Consider the following 22,438-nt stretch of genomic DNA (forward strand, 5'->3'; position numbering starts at 1 on the left):
GGTAGGTCACCATCTGGTTCATGGGTATATACAGATTGAAAAAATTTGCTCAACATTTCAACTGCTTCCTGGTCACTTTCGGTCAAACTTCCATCTTCCTTTACAAGATTAGTTATACCTTCTTTTACTTTTTGTTGTTCCCTAATGTACTTGTACACTGGCTTAGGATTTTTCTTAAAGTTCTTCATTAACTTTTGCTCATGTTCTATACGTGCCTTTCTCACGTTTGCACTTGCGACATTCCTCTGTTTCTTGTACTCAAGGTAGTCCTTGTACTGGTTTGTCTGTCTGTACTTTTTGTATAATTTGTGTTTCTTCTTTATACTCTTCTTTATTCTAGCTTTCAGCCATACAGGTTTCATGTTCTTTCTCATTGACCTCTTAGGTATATATTTTTCAGTTTCTTCGTTGTAGATTTCCATAAATGTTTCCCATGCCTGGTTACAACTTTTAGCATCAAGCAGAGCATCCCAATTTAATTTCCCAAATGAATCATTTAGTTTCTCATAATCACCTTTTGCGTAATTCTTTTGTTTTTTCTCATCACTTCCAATAGGATTTCTTGAACAGGTATACTCAAAAAACAATACATCATGATCACTTTTCACACATAACAGCTTTGCTATCATCAATGTTAATATGACATTCTTCATATATACACTGGAATTCATCATCATTTTGTTTTTCTACTACTAGGCCTAGGCCCCCTTGCCTTCTATTGTTGTGGTTATTCACAGGTCTGCTAGCTGTCATGCCTGGCTGACTCTGGGCCTTTGTCTGCTGTGTACTTGGGGCTAGCCTATCAGACTTTTTTGAAACATCTTTCTTACTTACAGGACTTTTTACAACTACCATTTTGGCTGATGGAAGCAATCTATAAGGCACTTAAAACCTAGCTAAAACCAATCAAACCTGTATCCTCTTCTTGAATCGCTTTTTTGAAGTGTTTTTTTATTTCTGCATTAAACACCCTCCTCAGTCTATTAGTTTTGATTATTGTTTTGAACTACTGTTTAGTACCTTTAAATCAGAGAGATTGTTCAGATATTTGCCCTATTCTGAGTACATATTGAGAATTAGTCAAGTAATTCTCAGCTGGGATTTTAGGGAATAAGTAATTCGGTCTTTACTTACCCTATTTAGAATACGGTAATGGAGTATTGTAGCAGCCAAACGATGTCCAAAGCTGGAAGTATCCTAGGCTCGAAGTAATAATCTATACGGAGTGTAGATACCACAATAACCACACGAAGCGCGTAGTACGTGCGCAGTGTAAAGCCTAGTAGGTCAGTTCAGGACGATATATATATACAACGGTACAATAATTGAGACACAAAAACATACAGTAACACGTAGTAAAATATGTAAAGTTAAAACGCTAAATATCAAAATGCTAATAATTAGGACAACTAATTATTATCGCTACACTCGTAAAAACTCGCTAATAGTTTGCTCATTAAATGTCGATGTCTTCTTGTTGAAAACTTGACGCCGAGAGAGAGATCGCTTGTTGTGCGTTCACTATATTTATAACAACATCAATTTGCATAACTTATACGCGTTGAGCGCACACACGCAAATATATGTGTGTGAAGTTCCTACATAGCTCCCCCCTAGCTCTTTGCCGCTAGGTGAGAGCGATAGAAAAAATAAGTTCATAATGTTAGTAAAAAGTATTCAGGTACAGTCATGCTCATTGAATTTTTGTGGCCAATGTACGTGTCGTCCAGAGCGAGTTTGGCGGGTTGGCGGCGGTGCGATTGCAATGTGCGTCTCTGTCGTATGATGTTGTTGCCTGACTAAGTCCGTAGAATTAGTTTGATCCGTATCTAAGTAAGCTGGTTTCAGTCTATCGAGACTTACTGTGTCCTGTTTTCCAGCGAGTTGTACAACGAAAAATTTGTCGCTTCTGCTAACAACTTTAAACGGGCCATTGTAAGGGCACTGAAGAGGCTTGCGGACTTTATCACAGCGAATGAAAACGTGTGTACACTTAGCTAAATCTGTATGGACGTGTACCTTACGAGAATTGTGTCGCGTCGGTGTTGGACGTATGTTTTGCATAATGCGCTGCAGTCGATGAATATAGTTACTAATTCTGCTGACGATAGCCCCAAGTCTTCCTTGACCACCGTGCGAAGACCAAGAAGTACTAGCGGTAAAGCATCTGACCATAGCTGAGGGTCGTCGAGGGCCTTAAGCGAACCTTTGAGTTGGCGATGGAACCTTTCTACTAATCCATTGGCTATTGGGTGGTAAGATGTAGTGTGTATGCGTTTCGTACCCAGTAAGTTCACTAGCGCATTAAACAGCGATGATTCAAACTGACTGCCACGATCGGTAGTAATGGTCGATGGTGCACCAAACATGGACACCCATTTACAAACGAAAGCTTTAGCGACGGTTGCTGCCGAAATATCGGGAATAGGTATGGCTTCTGCCCATCTCGTAAAACGGTCAATGCATGTCAAAAGGTAGCTGTTGCCATCAGACGGTGGAAGCGGACCAACAAGGTCAATGTGAACATGATCGAAACGCGCGTCAGGCGTGGCAAAAGTTCCCAACGGTGTAATAGTGTGGCGATGTACTTTTGCCTTTTGACACTGAACACAACACTTCGCCCAGTTATGTACGTCTCGATTCATGCTAGGCCCAACGTATCGAGTACTCACTAACTTCAATGTAGCCCTAATTCCAGGATGCGATAGTGAATGTAACGAATCGAAAACGGTCCTGCGCAACTCCTTAGGGACGAAAGGTCGAGGAGTGCCCGTACTTATGTCACATACGATAGTTCCATCACTGGTGGCTATTGGTGTGTGATGCAAATCAAAAGTCGACTCCTGCAAATGACGAAGTAACTCCTCATCATTCTTCTGCTGCTCGGCCATGACTGTGAAGTCAATTACATCTGACGACTTCGCAGTAAGGACAGGTGTGTTAAAGGCGTTAAGATTGATGCGAGATAATGCGTCTGCAACTTCGTTTTGCGAACCCTTAACGTGTCGGACATCGGTGGTAAATTGTGAGATGTAATCTAGGTGACGAATCTCTCGAGGTGAGTAGCGGTCCGAGCTTGCTTTCAGTGCAAATGTGAGCGGTTTGTGATCTGTGAGGATGAAAAATTCCCTTGCTTCAAGCAAATGACGAAAATGTCGGATAGCAAGGTAAGCGGCTAACAGTTCTCGTCCGAATGTGCTGTACCTTGTTTCAGCTGGATTCATTCTGCGCGAGAAGAATGCGATAGGATGCCAGACGTCTTTTACCATCTGTTGTAGCACACCACCAACCGCAAAGTTAGATGCGTCAACCATTAAACATAATGTGGCGGATGAATCAGGATGCTCCAGATAAGTTGCCTCTGCAAGTGCTACCTTAACAGCCTCAAAGGCCGTTATCGCCGTTGGTGGTAATGTAATTGATTTTCGAGGTTTACCTGCCAGTAAATCAGTCAACGGATGAACTATATCTGAACATCGAGGAATAAAACGCCTGTAGAAGTTGATTAATCCTAAGAATTCACGCAGTTTACGGACTGTGTCGGGTACCGGAAATGTTTCGATGGCTTCTATCTTGGAACGTAGTGGTCGGATACCCATGTCGTCGATATGATGTCCCAGAAATGTCAAAGACGAAACTCCCCATTCACATTTGACAGGATTAACTACAATACCAAATTCTTCAAGACGGTCGAACAACAACTTGAGGTGAATTTCGTGTTCTCGTTCGTCATTGCTGGCTATGAGAAGATCGTCGATGTATGCGTATACAAAATCCAAACCACGTAAAACTTTATCGATGAACCGCTGGAATGTCTGTGCTGCGTTTCTAAGTCCAAACGGCATTCTTAAAAATTCGAACATCCCAAATGGTGTCGTTATTGCGGTTTTCGGCACATCTTCTGGTGCAACTGGTATCTGGTGGTAGGCTCGTACCAGGTCAATCTTAGAGAAAACTTTCTTTCCTGGAAGCGTAGCTGTGAAATCGTGAATATGGGGGATTGGATATCTATCCGGAACTGTAGCATTATTGAGGGCTCTGTAGTCTCCACATGGTCTCCAATCACCTTCTGTTTGCTTCGCAACCATGTGAAGCGGCGATGACCAGCAACTTTTTGACGGTTGAATAATGCCCAGCTGAAGCATATGGTCGAACTCAGCTCGTGCGATTTTGAGTTTCTGTGGAGCCAATCTCCGAGGTCGGGCAGCGATCGATGGACCTTTGGTAGTTATACGATGAGTGACATCATGCTTTAGTATGGCCTCTTTGAAACTCGGGCGTGTAATTTTGGGAAAGTATTTGCCTAGTATTGATTCATAACGTGAATCAATCACAGGTCGAGGCAAAACAGGACTAAGCGAGCAGAGCTTAGATGCAGTACCTTGCACACTTAAATTAGTAGTAGAATCAATTAACTTGCGGTGTTTAACATCGACTAACAAACCAAAATGTTGCAGAAAGTCTGCGCCGACAATTGCTGAAGGAACATCGGCTATAGTAAACACCCATCTGCATGTCCGTCTAAAACCAAAATCAAGTGTTAAAGATCGTTCACCATAGGTGTTGATTTGAGAGTTGTTAACTGCTTGCAAAACAAAATCACTTTTTCGCTGTTGACGGTCTTGTTTTGTTGCAGGAAGGACGCTAATCTCGGCTCCCGTATCTACTAAAAACTGTAGTCCAGTATCTCTATCATAAATGTGAAATAAGCGACTATCAGAAACGGTGCCGGACGAATTCGTCGCAGTTATTCGCCGGCTTTGGAGTTTTCCGATGTTGGGAAACTGCATGGCGACCTGCACCTACGTGCTGCCTTGCCAAACCGGGTGTGATACCAGCACTGCTCTGAGTCATTTTCATTGGTTTGTGTTCGTTTAGCACCGGAAGAACGGTTCCGATTTCGGCTTCTGCTCCTGCTCTTATCCCGATGTTGATCGTTTGCCAAGGATGATACCATTGCGGTCAACTTGTTAATTTCAGCTCGTAGCGTTTGAATTTCGTTTCGGTCGGCGTTAGCACTTGTCGGGTTAGAGATTGCGGCTAATCTGGGTTGGCTGGGAGACACCTCTAAAATTCTATCGGCTAATTCCGCTATCTGAGCGACGGTAACGTTTCCGCCTGTTGCGGCTAAAATCAGTTGCACGTTATTGGGCAATCGCTGAATGAACAACTGTTTCAAGATCGAATCCTCTAATGTGCGGCTGCCTAACAACTGATACATTTTGCGCAATAGTTGTGTTGGTTTTCTGTCACCCAATTCCTCCGTAGTGAGCAGTTGGTGTAACCGTTTCTTCTCCGAATCGGAGGTCCGCTTAATTAACTCTTCCTTTAACTTGCTGTATGGACCCTCAGCAGGAGGGGCTAAAAGCAGATCACGTACCTCCTGGACGATCGAAGGCTGTAACGACGCCACGATATAGGCAAATTTCGTAGCTTCCGTGGTAATATTGCGAGTTGCGAACTGCGCTTCCACTTGGGCAAACCGTATTGCGGGATCGTTAGCCCAAAATGGTGGTAGCTTGAGGGTAAATGCCGCTAAAGGTAATGCGCGTTGCGTGGCGACTGGTACCCCAGCGTTACCTCCCGCTTGATCCACAGCAACTGCTGCTTCGGCTGGAGGAGGATCTTCCATTTTCGCCTCCAAAAATTAATAATTGTTCTAGGCCTACCTTATAATTAAAAGTAAACTGTGTAACAGAAATGTTTTCAAAAATAGTTGTACGTAGTACTATATAGTACAATCAATGCTGTTTGCTGCCTCGTATACAGGATAGGCTTAGATAGGCCGAGTATCGCTAATAATACAAATGTTACAAGTATTAGCCTACAGATGAATACTCCACTACTCCATACGAATCACGTCGGGGTCACCACTTTAGGGAATAAGTAATTCGGTCTTTACTTACCCTATTTAGAATACGGTAATGGAGTATTGTAGCAGCCAAACGATGTCCAAAGCTGGAAGTATCCTAGGCTCGAAGTAATAATCTATACGGAGTGTAGATACCACAATAACCACACGAAGCGCGTAGTACGTGCGCAGTGTAAAGCCTAGTAGGTCAGTTCAGGACGATATATATATACAACGGTACAATAATTGAGACACAAAAACATACAGTAACACGTAGTAAAATATGTAAAGTTAAAACGCTAAATATCAAAATGCTAATAATTAGGACAACTAATTATTATCGCTACACTCGTAAAAACTCGCTAATAGTTTGCTCATTAAATGTCGATGTCTTCTTGTTGAAAACTTGACGCCGAGAGAGAGATCGCTCGTTGTGCGTTCGCTATATTTATAACAACATCAATTTGCATAACTTATACGCGTTGAGCGCACACACGCAAATATATGTGTGTGAAGTTCCTACAGGATTTCAACCCACGACCTCCAAATCACCAGCCTGGCATTCTGTAGATGAGCTTGCGGTTATGGAATTATATTACTACTTACATAATTAAACATATGTGATGTTTAAAGGAAGAATTTAGAGAAAACTTAGAAGACATCAAATTGTCACAATTTTCTTTGAACATTTGTCTATGCGTTCCAAAATTGTTTCTCAATGTGTTACATCAGGTCACCTTTGCTCCTCTGACCAATTATAGACGTCTACCATTTTAAGTTTCCATGCTAAAATTTACGGTAGAAGCACTTTTTATTGTGTTACATCTTCTCTTTGGAATGAGATCCCACCTTTTGTCAAAAATTCACCTACTTTTGATTCATTTAAAATTAATTTAGAAACTTTTTTCAGCAAATCCAGGACACAATGCATATTCAATTATATTATTTAATTGTCGCAATATAAATGTTTGATTATTATATTATTATTGTGTATTGAAGAGAATTTTTGGGTTTTTAAAAGTATTATTGGCAATAAATTCATAGCTATTTTGATGATAAATATTTTACAGATAAGGTTGGAATATCAGAAGAATTTAAGAGGTCTTTAAGTCCACAGCTAGGTAAGTTGTATTCTTTGTGGGCAATAAGGTTGATTTTCAAACAAAACTCCAGATCTTACAATTATACTCAATGTCTAATGTTCACTTATCCCATAGCCTATGAGACTAATTGAAAAAAACGTCAACATCTCTTACAACAATTTTAAACAACCTGAAAATTATTAGGCTATGGCTCTCAGAAGAGCGATTATTGTCCAGAGAATTTTTTGTTTAATCATTTTTTGTTGGTGGCAGATCTCTAAAACGGCGAAAGCAGTTATGTTGTAACTTAGCCAGCAGATACACGTATATATGTAGTTGTTTGTGCTCTTAACTTTGATTTGATGAAAATCATATCAAACTACTGTGCAATTTTCTGAAATTCTTAGATTTACTAAAAATTAGAAACCAATAGATATTTTTAAATACCACCAAAGAACTTATAACACAAGAATCTCCTGTTCGTCCGAAGCGCGTAACAATTTCGAAAGGCATTGTGGGATAGAATAGAGCTATGGGTGGCGCCATTGTGAGCCATGGAGTAGGGCGCCCGCATCAAATTAGAAAGTCAAAATCATAGAGGGGATCTGCTAATACTCTAGGGGGGGTCGAGTAATTGACTGAGGAGTAGGGCGCCCGCATCAAATTAGAAAGTCAAAACCATAGAGGGGATCTGCTAATACTCTATGGGGGTAGAGTAATTGACTTCCTAGTTTGGAGGGGGCGCTTCTCCATGCTGTGAAATGGCGTCGCCCAGTTTGACCTTTTAACCCTGTACTTCCGATACTGTGTTTTGAATGCAAATTGAAGAACAGGAGATTCTTGTGTTATAAGTTCTTTGATACCACTTGACACAAGTATGCTGCATGTCAAAGGTCATCTTCCTATATCATCAGAAACATGTTGAACATTGGTATTTTCGTGCATGCTTACGCGCGCTTTAAAAGTTAAAAATGCTCAAAATCAATTTCTAAGCTTTCTACACGTTTCAGGACATTTTAAGCTTTTCACATTTTTCGAAGAATTTCGCATTACGCACACGCTTTTGCGTACATAACTCGTACGCAACTTAGACAGACCATTTTTGTACTTGATTGTTGTTCTGTATACCGTTTATGATAAGTTCCTTTCATTTTTGATGAATTATGAATGTAAAATAATTACGCATGTGCATGTCAAACTTTAAAAATTGTACGCTTGAAAATGGGTAATTTTATGCAAATTTGTATAAAAATATGCCTGTTTTGAATCGATTATAGCTCTCCGGGATGGCTGGTGAACCCTATTTTTTAACATATTATAAAAGGTAATGAGTTGTAGATATGAATTCATGTAAAATTTAGACCGTAAGTATACAGAATACAGAATACAGAATACAGAATTTTCAAAATTGAATTTTTATCTCTTTCGACACTATGCTGTTTTTACAATCGTTGTGGTGCAGCCTACTGTAGATTAAGCCTAATAAATTACATGTGCATGTTACGATGTGTTGTGCGAAAGCCTAACTCGTCACCATTATCTTCTGAGAGATATTAAAACATTCAGTGTTTTATCATCAAAATCTCTACATTGTCTGTTTTATTAAAATCAATATGTATAATACTATTTTTAATAGATCAACCTGGACCATTTAAACTATTCAGAAGTTCTAGCTACCTCAAAGGTATGTATTATATTTTTGCTCGGAGCAAATTAGTGGTAATACTTCCACAATGTAAGAAACTCAACTCTCCTGGTTTGTGAAAATTAAAACTATTTTAGAATGTTCAATTGACTTCTTTTATAGATGTACCAATGTACTATGAAGGAGAAATGCTGCAAAAAGAATATGAAGATTTACCAAAACCAATGGAGCATGAAGTTGGTAAGTGGTTAAAGACACTAGACCTACAATTTTTGACATTTTGTAAAAATATTTAAAAACATTACACCAGGTCATTCCTTGTCTAAAATGTAAGTTTTATTGTTTATTATGATAAAAAGAGAGAAACAATGCACTACCAAGTAGAACGCGTCAAGTTTCGTCTCATGGACGGTCTTAGGCCTAGCTTGGCTTATAGTTGTGTAGGCCTAGCTGGTAAAATATAAAACAGATGATAAAAATAAAAGTAACATATTGTAAGGAAAACACAACCAATGAACAGTGTAAACAGAACTAGATGATGGGTGGGATGCGACTAGTCTGCATTAGATATAATAGGTGGTTTATGAAACCAATTTGACATTTGGTGATCATGTACGGGAATGTTGAAAGTTATGCTATATATAAAAAATTAGTTTATTGTATGATGAGTGGTTGTGGTGCTCTTGGTCAGTGGGTAATGTTTGTGAGATGTCTGACTTGGGGATTTGTAAGAAGACCATGTCACGATGATGCCTGGCAGGGTTTTATTACCAATTTCAGTAAACAAGCTCTGTTATTTATATAATTTACATTGAATGTTGTATATTTTTTCCTTGATATACTTCCATAATTAATGTTCAAAATGAAACAAGACAAGTAAGTTCCTAACACATTTATTGATTAAAACAAGTAACAATGAATGTGGTAGTAAATGCCTAATATGCCTTCATAGATTGAAACATATAGTTACGTCTTGATTGACAAGAATCAATATTCTAGAGGCAGCATAATTGTCAGAAAAGTATGTTCTGAATCATGAAAAACAATAAACAATGCATGCATGTTTAAATACTGCATTTTGGTCATTGGCTGTAGATCAATAAATAATGAAATTTATTATACAAGGAGTTATTGCTTTTTCTAGCAAGAAATAAAGTAAAACCAGGAAGTTGTTAGTAACGCTCTGGTAAAACAATTTTTACTGAGAATTTTGTTTTCAATCAATGAGAAATGTAATGAGATTTTATTTTCGTCGTGAGGTAATTTCCCGCATGATCGTAATCAAAAACGGTTCTGGGTTTGGTCTACTAGCGTTCCTGCTCCCAACTCGTCATCCATTCTTAGAAGCCTTGATGAAGTAGGCCTACCTGGTGGTGGCCATATTTTTATATACGTTAAAGAAGCACATTCTTGATAGAGTATATAATCATAAAAAGCTTAAATAAAAAACATGTTTAAAAAAGTTATCGAATAAAAGATTTAGGTAAAATAAAGTATGCATACAGTACTTTGCAACTAAATATTTAAAATTTCAGTGATTATAATATTTCTATTTGTTCTTTTGAATTTGTTTTTAAAGTTGTACCAAACTATCATCAACTGTTAAAACAGATGCTTAATGACTTAAAAATGTTTGCTGTACTAGAAACAGAATATCAGAAGAAACAAACAAAAGAAATGGAACATGAACAAGTACCTGTTTCAAACGAGGGTGAGTTTAAAAGAAATAAATTCATAATTTACACCACAACAGACAACAATATTATTTTGGTTTATGTAATCTGTGATGAAAATGATCATGCAAAGTTTTCCAGGCCACATTTTGTAATATTAGAATTAATGATACAATATTCAGATTGATTTTCAGATCATCATTATTATTAGTTCAGTATTCCATTTTAGTCAAATTTAAATCAATGACATCAAAGCCAAGAAAGTATTCACACATGATAGTGTGCATGTTTCATAGTTGTTGCTTTTTCTGAAAACAAATATGTTAAAACAATTTTTTTTTTTTCAATCTAGGAGTACGAGATTTTATTTTTACCTACATTAAAGCAGAATTTTCTCGCTGGTATGACAAGAGGGATTCACTTAGTTTGCTGAAAACCTTGTACAAAGACCTTCTGCTCCCTCATGTACTAGACAAGGCATCTAGCACAAAAGACCTGGTGGAATTCTTAATTGAATCTAATCATCTGACGAGCAAAGATCTCACATTGTTTTTCGACACCATCAATGCAACAGGAGAATTTGAATTATTAAGAACAATTCAAGAGGAAGTTGTAACATTCCCAAATGTCGAGGAAATTGCCGTTTCAAAATTCAGTAGTCACAGATGCATGTTGGTAGAATTTGGAAATAAGCTGACCACAAAAAATGTGAAATCCATCAGTGATCTTGTTAATGAGACACCAACATCTTATGAAGATAAATGGGGTCTGATTAATGATCTTGAAAACAGACAGATCATCAGTGAAGGAAAGATGCAACTATTTATCGAGAAATTAGGTATCTTGAAGCTTGGAGAACCTGAAGAAGTTCTAACAAAATGTATGCATATTTTATGTTTGTTTTCTTCAATAGGACTTTAAAACTATATCTTTTCATGACAGTTTGTAATTTGGATAATAATGTATTATATTATTATGATTTTATTTTATTCATTACTAGTTAATCAAACCAAAATATTTACAGTATTCCACATTTTACAAATTCGCTATTATAGATTAAAAAAAAAGGAGAAATAATTATTTTATTATTATCTATTTTAAGTAGTATCTCTAAAATCACTCCATACCATTTATTAAAAAAAATTACATTTCAGCACCATTTATTGTTTATTTATCTCATGGCCTGTGACAGCAATACCTTTCTAAAACAACAAACCTCATTGTTTGTGATTCTGTAAACATATTTGTGCTACGATTAATGATTTAAAAATCGTAATATTTTAAATTTAAATATTGCAGATATGGATTATACATAAATTATTTATTAAAAATGACCTAATTTATCATCATTATCATTTCACATGTTCTCATGTTTTAGATGCGTCAGAAGATCCAGTTAAAGCAAAGAAACCAAGAAAATCAAGAAAGAGTAAGTATACTGTAACCATGAGGTGTGTGAAAGTGAATTGTTTTTTAAATTAAACATCTGTAAACTGGAAAATTACCAGAAGCAGCAATATATTCACCAACAATTAGTCAATCTAAACCTGAGCTTGAAAAACACTGGAAACACCATTTACTGAAACCTATGAGAAAATTGGAATAAAAGGGACATTTAAAGAATTAAAGTTAATTTGTAGTATTTCTCTTGTTTTATTAGATGAGTCAGAAGATCAAGTTAAAGGAAAGAAACCAAGAAAATCAAAAAAGAGTAAGACTGACAATAAATCATGTATTTTAATTTAAAATGAAAAACATGTAAACAAAAAATTATTATATTTTTAAAATATACTTTTTATATAATACATAAGTTTATATTTGATTTCTTTGATAGAGACAACATTAAGAGACTATGTAAGAGAAATGTTTGTAGAAAAAAAATGTTCTGTTAAAACAGATTCTGAGAAATCACCAAAAGAAATGGAACTAATTAAAGGTAAAGATAAAAGTAAATGTAACATTTATGGGTTATCCGCACTTGCCGGATAACCTCTTGTTATTGTCACAATCTTTTTTTTTTTTTTTTCTTATTCTTCTTTCTTTCCCAGAATTTTGTTGCGCGTGTATCTCTAAATCTTCTCAACATACCATTTGATAACTTTATCAGAATATTGACCTCTATCTGAAGACGTCGTAATAAGGTTTTCGGTCCCGTCCGAGTTGCGCAGCGTAAGTTACGCGCGATTTTATGAATTTTGCGTATTTAAACTTAACTAAACCATAAAACCATTTAAATTGAAACTTGGCGCGTTTAAAATTTCAAAATGCGAAAAATCAATTTCTGATCAACTTTCTATGCGTTTCATGTCATTTTTAGCATATCAAAAATTCCCAGGCGCGCGCGTAACACATAGCATTAAAAACATACTTTTTTCGCGTGATTTATGTTTTTTAATTAATAATCTCCACTTATTCGTAATCCATTTCCCCCCATTTTTTTATATTGTCTAGGTCAATCAATTATCTTTCGCATGATTTACCATTTTTAAAATGGTGATGACGTTATCATGTTCAAAAGCGTCGTCAATAACTTTGGTCACTTATTTTCACCTATTCTGCACTGAATGTAGTACGTATAGAGTATAGTGTTATGCTGTATATACTTAGACGTGACACAAAATAGAGAGCACACTAAAGTTGTTTCAATGGCAAAATCGTTTTTCTGTTTGCAATATTCTAATGTATGACGTGCACGTGGCGTTTGCGCTGCAGATAACCTAACTCGTTCAAATCTAGTTGTTATTATTTATTGTTTAGAAATAATGGAAAATAAAATGTTTTTATTCATATTTTGCTTTTTATTAATAAAATAACATTTAATTACAGAATATAATTATAAATTCTATACATTTAAAAATACACTTTAAGGAGTGTGTGTTTATATTTTTTAAACCTATAATAGTTGTGCACATTTTACAGTTTTTGTTTCTTTTACATTGTTTAAAATTGTCATATATTAATTTATGCTGTGTATATCTTAAGCAATAAAGAAACTTTTAATATTGTACAAGTTTACATGAATCTGGTAAATATATAAATTGCTGCACACCCATTGTCTGGTTCCACCATGTCTTATTAATATAAAATTAATTCCTTTTACAGGTATTGATGACAGTGAGCCCTCAACTTCACAGCAACAGCTACTAAGTCAAGATAGAATGACAGATGAACATGCTATAGCTGAGATATGTAACTCTGTAAGAAGATTTTGCACTTACATGAGACGTGGTAAGAGCTTAAAAACAGATCAGGGTATCATAAAGATGATGAATAGTCTGGAAAAACAAAAATGGAAATACAGGAATAGATGGAAATGGATTCAAAAGGAATCGTCAGAAGACATTGGTAGAATGCTAGCTCATGTTTTGATTGCTGTAAAAGATGAAGAGTATGTTTTTTCTAAAATGCTTCAATCAGGTGAAGCTATGAATTATACTGTTGGTGCACTATCAAAGAAAGGATTAGTGTTGGAATTAGAGAACCTTAATATCCGTAAGAGTACTCTCAGTGACATCACAGGTTCTTCACTTGGCATATTACTGGCTATTTGTCCTAAACTGAAAACACTTAACATGGATGTCTGCAATCTGTCAGGTGTTATCATAGATGCTATGGTGAGGGAATGTGTCAATAGGAACCTAGTGTTGGAATTAGATAATCTTTATATCAAAAGTAATACTCTCAGTGACATCACAGGTTCTTCATTTGGCACATTACTGGCTATTTGTCCTAAACTGAAAACACTTGACATAGGCTGGTGCAATCTGTCAGGTGTTATCATAGATGCTATGGTGAGAGAATGTGTCAATAGAAACCTAGTGTTGGAATTAGAGAATCTTCATATCTGTGGGAATACTCTCAGTGACATCACAGGTTCTGTACTTGGCACATTACTGGCTATTTATCCTAAACTGAAAACACTTGACATATGCTACTGCCATCTGTCAGGTGTTATCATAGATGTTATGGTGATGGAATGTGTCAATAGGAACCTAGTGTTGGAATTAGATTATCTTGATATCCATGGGAATACTCTCAGTGACATCACAGGTTCTTCATTTGGCACATTACTGGCTATTTCGCCTAAACTGAAAACACTTAACATAAGCTTCTGCAAGCTGTCAGGTGTTATCATAGATGCTATGGTGATGGAATGTGTCAATAGGAACCTAGTGTTGGAATTAGATTATCTTGATATCCATGGGAATACTCTCAGTGACATCACAGGTTCTTCCTTTACCACATTACTGGCTATTTCTCCTAAACTGAAAAAGCTTGTTATGTGGAGGTGTGAATTACCTAATGATATAGTGCAGAATATAGTGCAGGATATGAAGCAACACTTCCAGAGTATAAATGGTGAATTTTCCTATTAACTGCTATACAGTAGTTATTAAACTGCAGCTTAATTTGACATTCATTACAACTGCATGGTACATGTACTACAGGCACTTGTTTGTTATCATAATCTTTGGTAATATAAATGTAAGTTAAATCATGGTGAATATTGTATTTTAATACATGTCATATTATATAAAAAATTGTTTATTTAATATTTGTAAACAATATATTATGTTTAAAATTCAATATTACCTTGGATTTAGTATATTAGTATCTTAAGACAATTGCTAATGCAACCTAATATACTGCAAACATAGAATATCATTTGTAATATGTCAGAATTAAGATTTTGATACAGTCTATTTTGATATGCCAGTATTTTTATAATTTGATGAGTCATCTTGAATTTAATTGTAAGACATATTACGCCAAATTTTGTTTAAAATTGTTAGTTTCACAGGATTTGAATGTTGCTATGAGGGGCTTTTCATCGTGATCATAATTCTTCAACTATTTTCTCAATTTTTATTCACTGAAAACTGTACAACCATTTAGTTTTTAAAATAGTTCTTTCCTTTTCTTGTGAATTATGTTTATTATACCTCCATGGTTTATCTATGTATACAAATAAATGACAGGTAAACAATATTTAATTGTTTCTAATTTTTATCTTTATAAATAAATCTACATTCACACCAGAACAGAAGATGGCGCTGTTCATTTATTTTTATAATTTTCCATGAAGTTCTGTCTGCACCATCAAACTTTATGTGACAAAATGTGATGTGCCCATATATGGCATATATCACTACCATATTTGGGCACATCACACTTTTTTTGTCAAACTAGTGTTGCTTTAATATCTATCAAACTAATTGTACAGTTTTATATTTCAAATTGTTAATTTATTAGATGTAAATATTACAGTTTTATATTTATTTAATTTTTGTAAGTATTATATAGTGTTATATTTGATATTAATTCTATTACACAGTACTATAAGTTTTACATTCCAATTGATGTATTAATTGCTATTACAAACATTCAACAAGTTGAATGAGGGAATTGTTATTCTTCAAAGAGCATAGAGGTGCAACACTGAAGGCAGAAACATTGCTCAGATGTAAAGTACTAGGCCTAGAAATAAAAGTTAAATTAAAATTACAATTAAACACTATTGCACCTGCAATTTATATTATTGTTTTTAAAAATCACCCAAGTGTGTGATGTGATTAAAGAGAGGACTGGAAGTTGGTGAGTATAGGGAGATACTGGGGTCCAGGGGTTATGAGGTATCAAATTAATCGTATTTGTACTGAGAATGTTTTAAAACTAAATTTGAAACCTGCCTTGCTAGTAAATAAATAAGTTTTGTTAAGGATAAAACACACATTTTCAAGTTGTCTTTCAGGTCTAGTATCAGATTGTGTGTACTTCGTTCTTGTATGTCAAGATATTTGAACTTTCCTAATTCAAATTCTATTTTTAACTTGAATATGCAGATTATATGCCAGTAATTTCGATAATCTACTATTTTTTACAGTATTTTTTTACTTTTTTGATTTTTATTGAGATATTTCAGTTTACTTTGTTGGTGCTCAGTACTAAGTATTAACTGTTACAATTCTAAAGGAAATCAATTTTGCTTTTTTAGAAAATTAGACAAATAAATTCATATATTTGATTGTAATTGTAATACTTAATTTTACTACTATTGTGTTTTATTACAAAATAATGCAAAAAGATTTTAATTAATAATTGGAATTTTATATTATAGAATTGGAAGAGTTTAGATATTTTCCTGGATATTTGTTTTCAGTTGTGTGTAGGTTGGATGGGGTGGGGAGAAGGGAAGAGGGCATTGGCATGGGAATGGTGGTTTTGGAGTTATTATGTAATTATGTATTGGTAGGAATTGTGAATAGAGAATCAGTGTTAACTACTACTATGTATATTATCAAATTAACCTGAGATCAATAAAATACATAATGTATTTTAATGATTATGATAAATTATTTTTTTAATAAAAACATTTTTTATAATAGATAATTTTGACTTTATTTTATTAGACATTGTTTGTGTGGGCGTGTTGTGGGAGAGGGAGTGGACTGGATCCAGAATTTGTGATGTGTCAGGGGTTGTAATTAATAATAATCTTTTAAAAAATAGAGTAACATAAAATGTTTCTAATTTCATCTGGCTGTTTCCAACCTGAACTTTAGATGAGGCTGATACATAACCAGTGAAAACCAACTGGATTTGGAAATGTAATTGCATTTCTTACTTATTCAATGCTAGATATCTTGTAAATGGACAGAGAATACAAACATTGTGATTGGAGGAGGCTATTAAAGCTATGTTTACACTTCTCCACCACGATATTTTTTTATTCTCCTCTGTTTATTTATGCATTTACAAGATATCTCAAGAAGATCTTGCTCAACCTTAACACGCAAAACAATCTTAGTTTCCGTCAGGATTGGGTGCTGTACTCCTCAAAAACAGAAACTAGAGGAATGCTTCTCGATAAAAAAAATGATTTGTGTTAATATTCCAAATTCAAATTATCTTAATCAGGAATTATTTATTGTAAAATACTTTTAAAAAGACTTTTTAGCTAATGGGATGGGAGGGTTATGTGTTTTGTACTTTTGATATTTTCAAAAGGCAATTTGACGCGCCATACTCTTTAGAGGTTGACATGTACTACCACATTGGTACCGACATTTAGTCCGTTTTAGCTATCAGCGAGAGTACACGTGGGTAAGAAAATGTGCTGTTTGTTGTTTAAAATACCATATAGCCTATATAGCCTAGGCCTAAGGGAATAATTTAAAGTAAAGCATTCTTGGAAAATAAACATTGAACAAATTCATTGTAAAAATATGCATTAGTATCATTGAATGAATACTGTTACCTTTTTTAAGCCTAGGCTTAGCTAGACTGGTGATGCAAAACTTCCACTTTTGTTTGCAAGCGGAGTAATTCGATCCACTGTGTATTCAAATCGGTCCCAAACCAATGTAAGCCTAGGCCTAGCTAGTATAGGAAGTAGTATGTAGACTGTTTAGGATGTGGACTGACATTAATGATTTTTTTTTTATTTAATTATTTGGTATTTACATTAGCAGGTAAGAATAACATGTAAATGTATTCAAAAGCCATATACATCTGATGATAGAGGTAGGCCTACAGGTAAAATAAAAATATATTGAGACATGCCATGTCTCATGTCACATGGTGTATTCAAAAGCCATATACATCTGATGATAGAGGTACTGGTAAAATAAAGATATATTGAGACATGGTGTATTCAAAAACCATATACATCTGATGATAGAGGTACTAGTAAAATAAAGATATATTGAGACATGGTGTATTCAAAAGCCATCTGATGATAGAGGTACAGGTAAAATAAGATATATTGAGACATGGTGTATTCAAAAGCCATCTGATGATAGAGGTACAGGTAAAATAAGATATATTGAGACATGGTGTATTCAAAAGCCATATACATCTGATGATAGAGGTACTGGTAAAATAAGATATATTGAGACATGGTGTATTCAAAAGCCATATACATCTGATGATAGAGGTACTGGTAAAATAAGATATATTGAGACATGGTGTATTCAAAAGCCATATACATCTGATGATAAAGGTACTGGTAAAATAATATATATTGAGACATAATTTATTCAAATGCCATTTGATGACTTTGTTTTATAGAATGTTATTTTTACAGGGAAATATTTCTAGCAATGGAGCTGACATAGGTCTTATGGGTAAACAACAAAAGAATCCATACCAATGGGAGATGTGGAATGTAAATGACAATGCCAGGTTGACACTACCACTGAACGCCAACAATGATGAAACATCCATCAGAATTAGATCAGTCAGGTTAGTCAATAAATGATATGAAATCATTCTTAATGAGAATCTCAGTGGGCTTATTCTTGAAAACATTTTAAGTTCATCTCAAAATGAGTCTGTGTGCTTAATTATTTCAAAAGAATCATTCACCCCATCCCCTAAGTAAATGTATTAAAAAGAAGCACATCTCAAAAAAAGATAATCAGTTGGCTAAATCTCAAGAACATTATTTGTCTAGAAGTACAGTAATTCCCTCCGTATTTTAGTTGAATGACTGGTCTCAATAGTCATAATGTTGTCTATATCAACCAGCAACTATCAGCCAATCAACATTCTCCAAAAGTTATGTCTCATCTTTGTCAACAGAGGGCTCACTCAATTTTAAACCAATCAACATTCGAGGTATATTCAGAGCGTCATTTCGACGATCGAGCATTCTCTACTTCTACGGAGTGCCATTTATGCCTTTATTTACTTCCGAATTAGAAATAGTACTACGGTAACTGCTCCAGTGGACCAAATTTAGCACCGGTGGAGCACAGTGATATAAAATAGAAATAAGTCACTAATTTTAATATCTTTTCGTATGTTAATACACTGTGCTCAAGTGGACACAATTTGGCGCCAGTGAGGAGCACAGTGATATAAAATAGAAATAAGTCACTGAATGTTAATATCTTTTCGTATGTTAATACACTGTGCTCAAGTGGACCCAATTTGGAGCCAGGGGAGCACAGTGATATAAAATAGAAAAAAGTCACTGAATTTTAATATCTTTTCGTATGTTAATACACTGTGCTCAAGTTTATTTTTATTTTATATCAATGTGCTCCACTGGCGCCAAATTAGGTCCACTTGAGCACAGTGTATTAACATACGAAAATATATTAACATTTAGTGACTTTTTTTCCTATTTTATATCACTGTGCTCTCCTGATGCCAAATTGGGTCCACTTGAGCACAGTGTATTAACATACGAAAATATATTAAAATTCAATGACTTAATTCTATTTTATTTCACTGTGCTCCACTGGCGCCAAATTGGGTCCACTTGAGCACAGTGTATTAACATACGAACATATTAACATTCAGTGACTTATTTCTATTTTATATCACTGTGCTCCACTGGCTCCAAATTGGGTCCACTTGAGCACAGTGTATTAACATACGAAAAGATATTAAAATTCAGTGACTTATTTCTATTTTATATCACTGTGCTCAACTGGCGCCAAATTGGATCCACTAGAGCACAGTGTATTAACATACCAAAAGATATTAAAATTCAGTGACTTATTTCTATTTTATATCACTGTGCTCCACTGGCTCCAAATTGGGTCCACTTGAGCACAGTGTATTAACATACGAAAAGATATTAAAATTAGTGACTTATTTCTATTTGATATCACTGTGCTCCACCGGTGCTAAATTTGGTCCACTTGAGCACAGTGTATTAACATACAAAAAGATATTAAAATTCAGTGACTTATTTCTATTTTATATCACTGTGCTCAACTGGCGCCAAATTGGGTCCACTTGAGCACAGTGTATTAACATACGAAAATATATTAAAATTCAATGACTTAATTCTATTTTATTTCACTGTGCTCCACTGGCGCCAAATTGGGTTCACTTGACCACAGTGTATTAACATACGAACATATTAACATTCAGTGACTTATTTCTATTTTATATCACTGTGCTCCACTGGCTCCAAATTGGGTCCACTTGAGCACAGTGTATTAACATACGAAAAGATATTAAAATTCAGTGACTTATTTCTATTTTATATCACTGTGCTCAACTGGCGCCAAATTGGATCCACTAGAGCACAGTGTATTAACATACCAAAAGATATTAAAATTCAGTGACTTATTTCTATTTTATATCACTGTGCTCCACTGGCTCCAAATTGGGTCCACTTGAGCACAGTGTATTAACATACGAAAAGATATTAAAATTAGTGACTTATTTCTATTTGATATCACTGTGCTCCACCGGTGCTAAATTTGGTCCACTGGACCAGTTACCGTAGTACTATTTCTATTTCGGAAGTAAATAAAGGCATAAATGGCGCTCCGTAGAAGTAGAGAATGCTCGATCGTCGAAATGACGCTCTGAATATACCTCAACATTCTCTATAAAATGCTTCCTCATACTCATCAATAGAGGGCTCACTTTACAACTATTCTATAAACTAGAATAACTACAACCAAAGAATATATATCACAAGAATTAAAGTAATCCGCGATTTTCCCTGTAACAGTAATATTGTCCATGTGGTAGGGCGACGCCATAAGTGAGGATGTATACAACTTTTTATGACGGTTACACTAATCTAAACCTGGACCACCGGTAGTATTTCCATGATAGAAAATGTTATACACTACATGCCAACATCATGTTAAATGCTGTTTGGATATTTAATTGTTCGTTTCAATTTATGTAGTAAAAACTGCAGAATAAACAGTTCGCTTCATCAACCGGGCGCTACGATAGCGCTACCAGGCGTGCTGGTATTGACACGTTTTCACGAAGGGTAGTTTAATAATATTTCTATATTTAACTTGTTTCTGGTAAAACAAATAAATGTTAATGAAATTTAACATTGTATCCTATTAATAACATGTATTTTATACTAATTTATATCATAAAAACAATACTTAATTTACCGGGCGTAGATTAGTATGCGGCAATGGTAAAGAATAGGCCGTGCTGAGTAACGCTTCATTGATTTTTGGTGTTGCTGTTTGGCCTTTTTTGTGAACTAATTTAGCATGGTAGTAAATAATTGTCTGTAGAAGTGAATATACACTAGTTTGTTATTAAATATGTTGTATAAAATGTTTTACAATTGCAAAATATATTATCATAATTCTATTTAATGTGACATGTATAATATCTATTAAATCAAGTCTTATTTAGTCTGTATACATCTGCCCTTATGAGGGCGGCATCACTCTCTGTTACAATTTTCTCATGCCAAAATCGCGGAATACTCATTCTTGTGATATATATTCTTTGGCTCTTCTCTCAGCATAGGTGATTCCTTTATCTTTGTCAATAGAGGGCTCACTTTACAACTTGAAGCCAATCAACATTCTCTAGTGGGCTGTACTGCTTCCTATTTTCCTTCTCTGCACACACAGACACACAGATCATCAGTATTGGGTTTCTCACAACCAGCTTTTCTCCCTATATTTTAAAAACAAAATTCTGTCAATTCTCACAAATCTTGCTTCCTAAATCGGTATTAATTAAATTATTACTTGACACGTCAGCCAAGAGAGGGAATCTGGGAGCACGGTATACTGCTGTACTAGAAAAAATATAAATACCTTTTTATATACTTAGTTTTAAAAACCCCATCAAAAGAGAGTTCACAAATAAGTTTTGTTCATGCAACTGAAATATTTATTTTTCATCTAATAAAGAAAGATTATAATGCTTGAATTAAAGTTCATACCTGCTGGTAGATAATATTAGAAAATTTAAACAAGATTTCGGCACTGGAAAAAAATTCAACATACCTTGAACTGATGTCATAGGAGGTCATAATAAATCTCACAACCTCGCATGGTTTCTTCTGATCAAGAAATTTGTTAAAATTCATGGATATGTTGTTTGTTCGTTTATAATAGTTTGTCTTTCTAATATTAATTCTTGTTTGAGACAACACACATACTCCAAATTTCATTTCCATCATTTCATATGAAATAATAAAACAAAAATATATAATAAATATAATATAAAATAAATATTATCGCGCATTTTATAATCGATTATTCACATTCATTTCTCTTTGTGTTGCCAGAAAATCATTAATAATCATAAATATTAAGTAATAATAATAATATATAAGTTCTACTCCAGCACTTGTATTTAGTATTTATAAACACTATACATGGCGTATTACACAAAATCCTAATTTAATAGTAAAGGTGATGTTAAACAACAATACATTCTGTCTGCT

The 22,438-nt window shown here is 34.8% G+C and overlaps 2 protein-coding genes across 2 annotated transcripts in view; one reads left to right on the forward strand and one right to left on the reverse strand.

The window, feature by feature from the left end:
* LOC144837610 (uncharacterized) overlaps positions 1–22,438 on the forward strand; it is a 163,349-nt gene that overhangs the window by 86,996 nt on the left and 53,915 nt on the right. The window contains exon 18 of the mRNA XM_078692800.1: positions 8,570–8,617. Within this exon, the coding sequence (XP_078548926.1) occupies positions 8,570–8,617 (48 nt within the window). The remainder of the gene's footprint in view (positions 1–8,569; positions 8,618–22,438) is intronic.
* On the reverse strand, positions 3,935–5,885 carry LOC144836997 (uncharacterized). The gene has a single exon (XM_078691964.1). It carries the CDS (start codon positions 5,630–5,632, stop codon positions 4,748–4,750), a length of 885 nt encoding a protein of 294 aa, XP_078548090.1. The 5' UTR covers positions 5,633–5,885; the 3' UTR covers positions 3,935–4,747.

Source organism: Antedon bifida, chromosome 3 (genome assembly GCF_963402885.1).
Source record: "Antedon bifida chromosome 3, ecAntBifi1.1, whole genome shotgun sequence".
Taxonomy (NCBI): Eukaryota; Metazoa; Echinodermata; class Crinoidea; order Comatulida; family Antedonidae; genus Antedon; species Antedon bifida.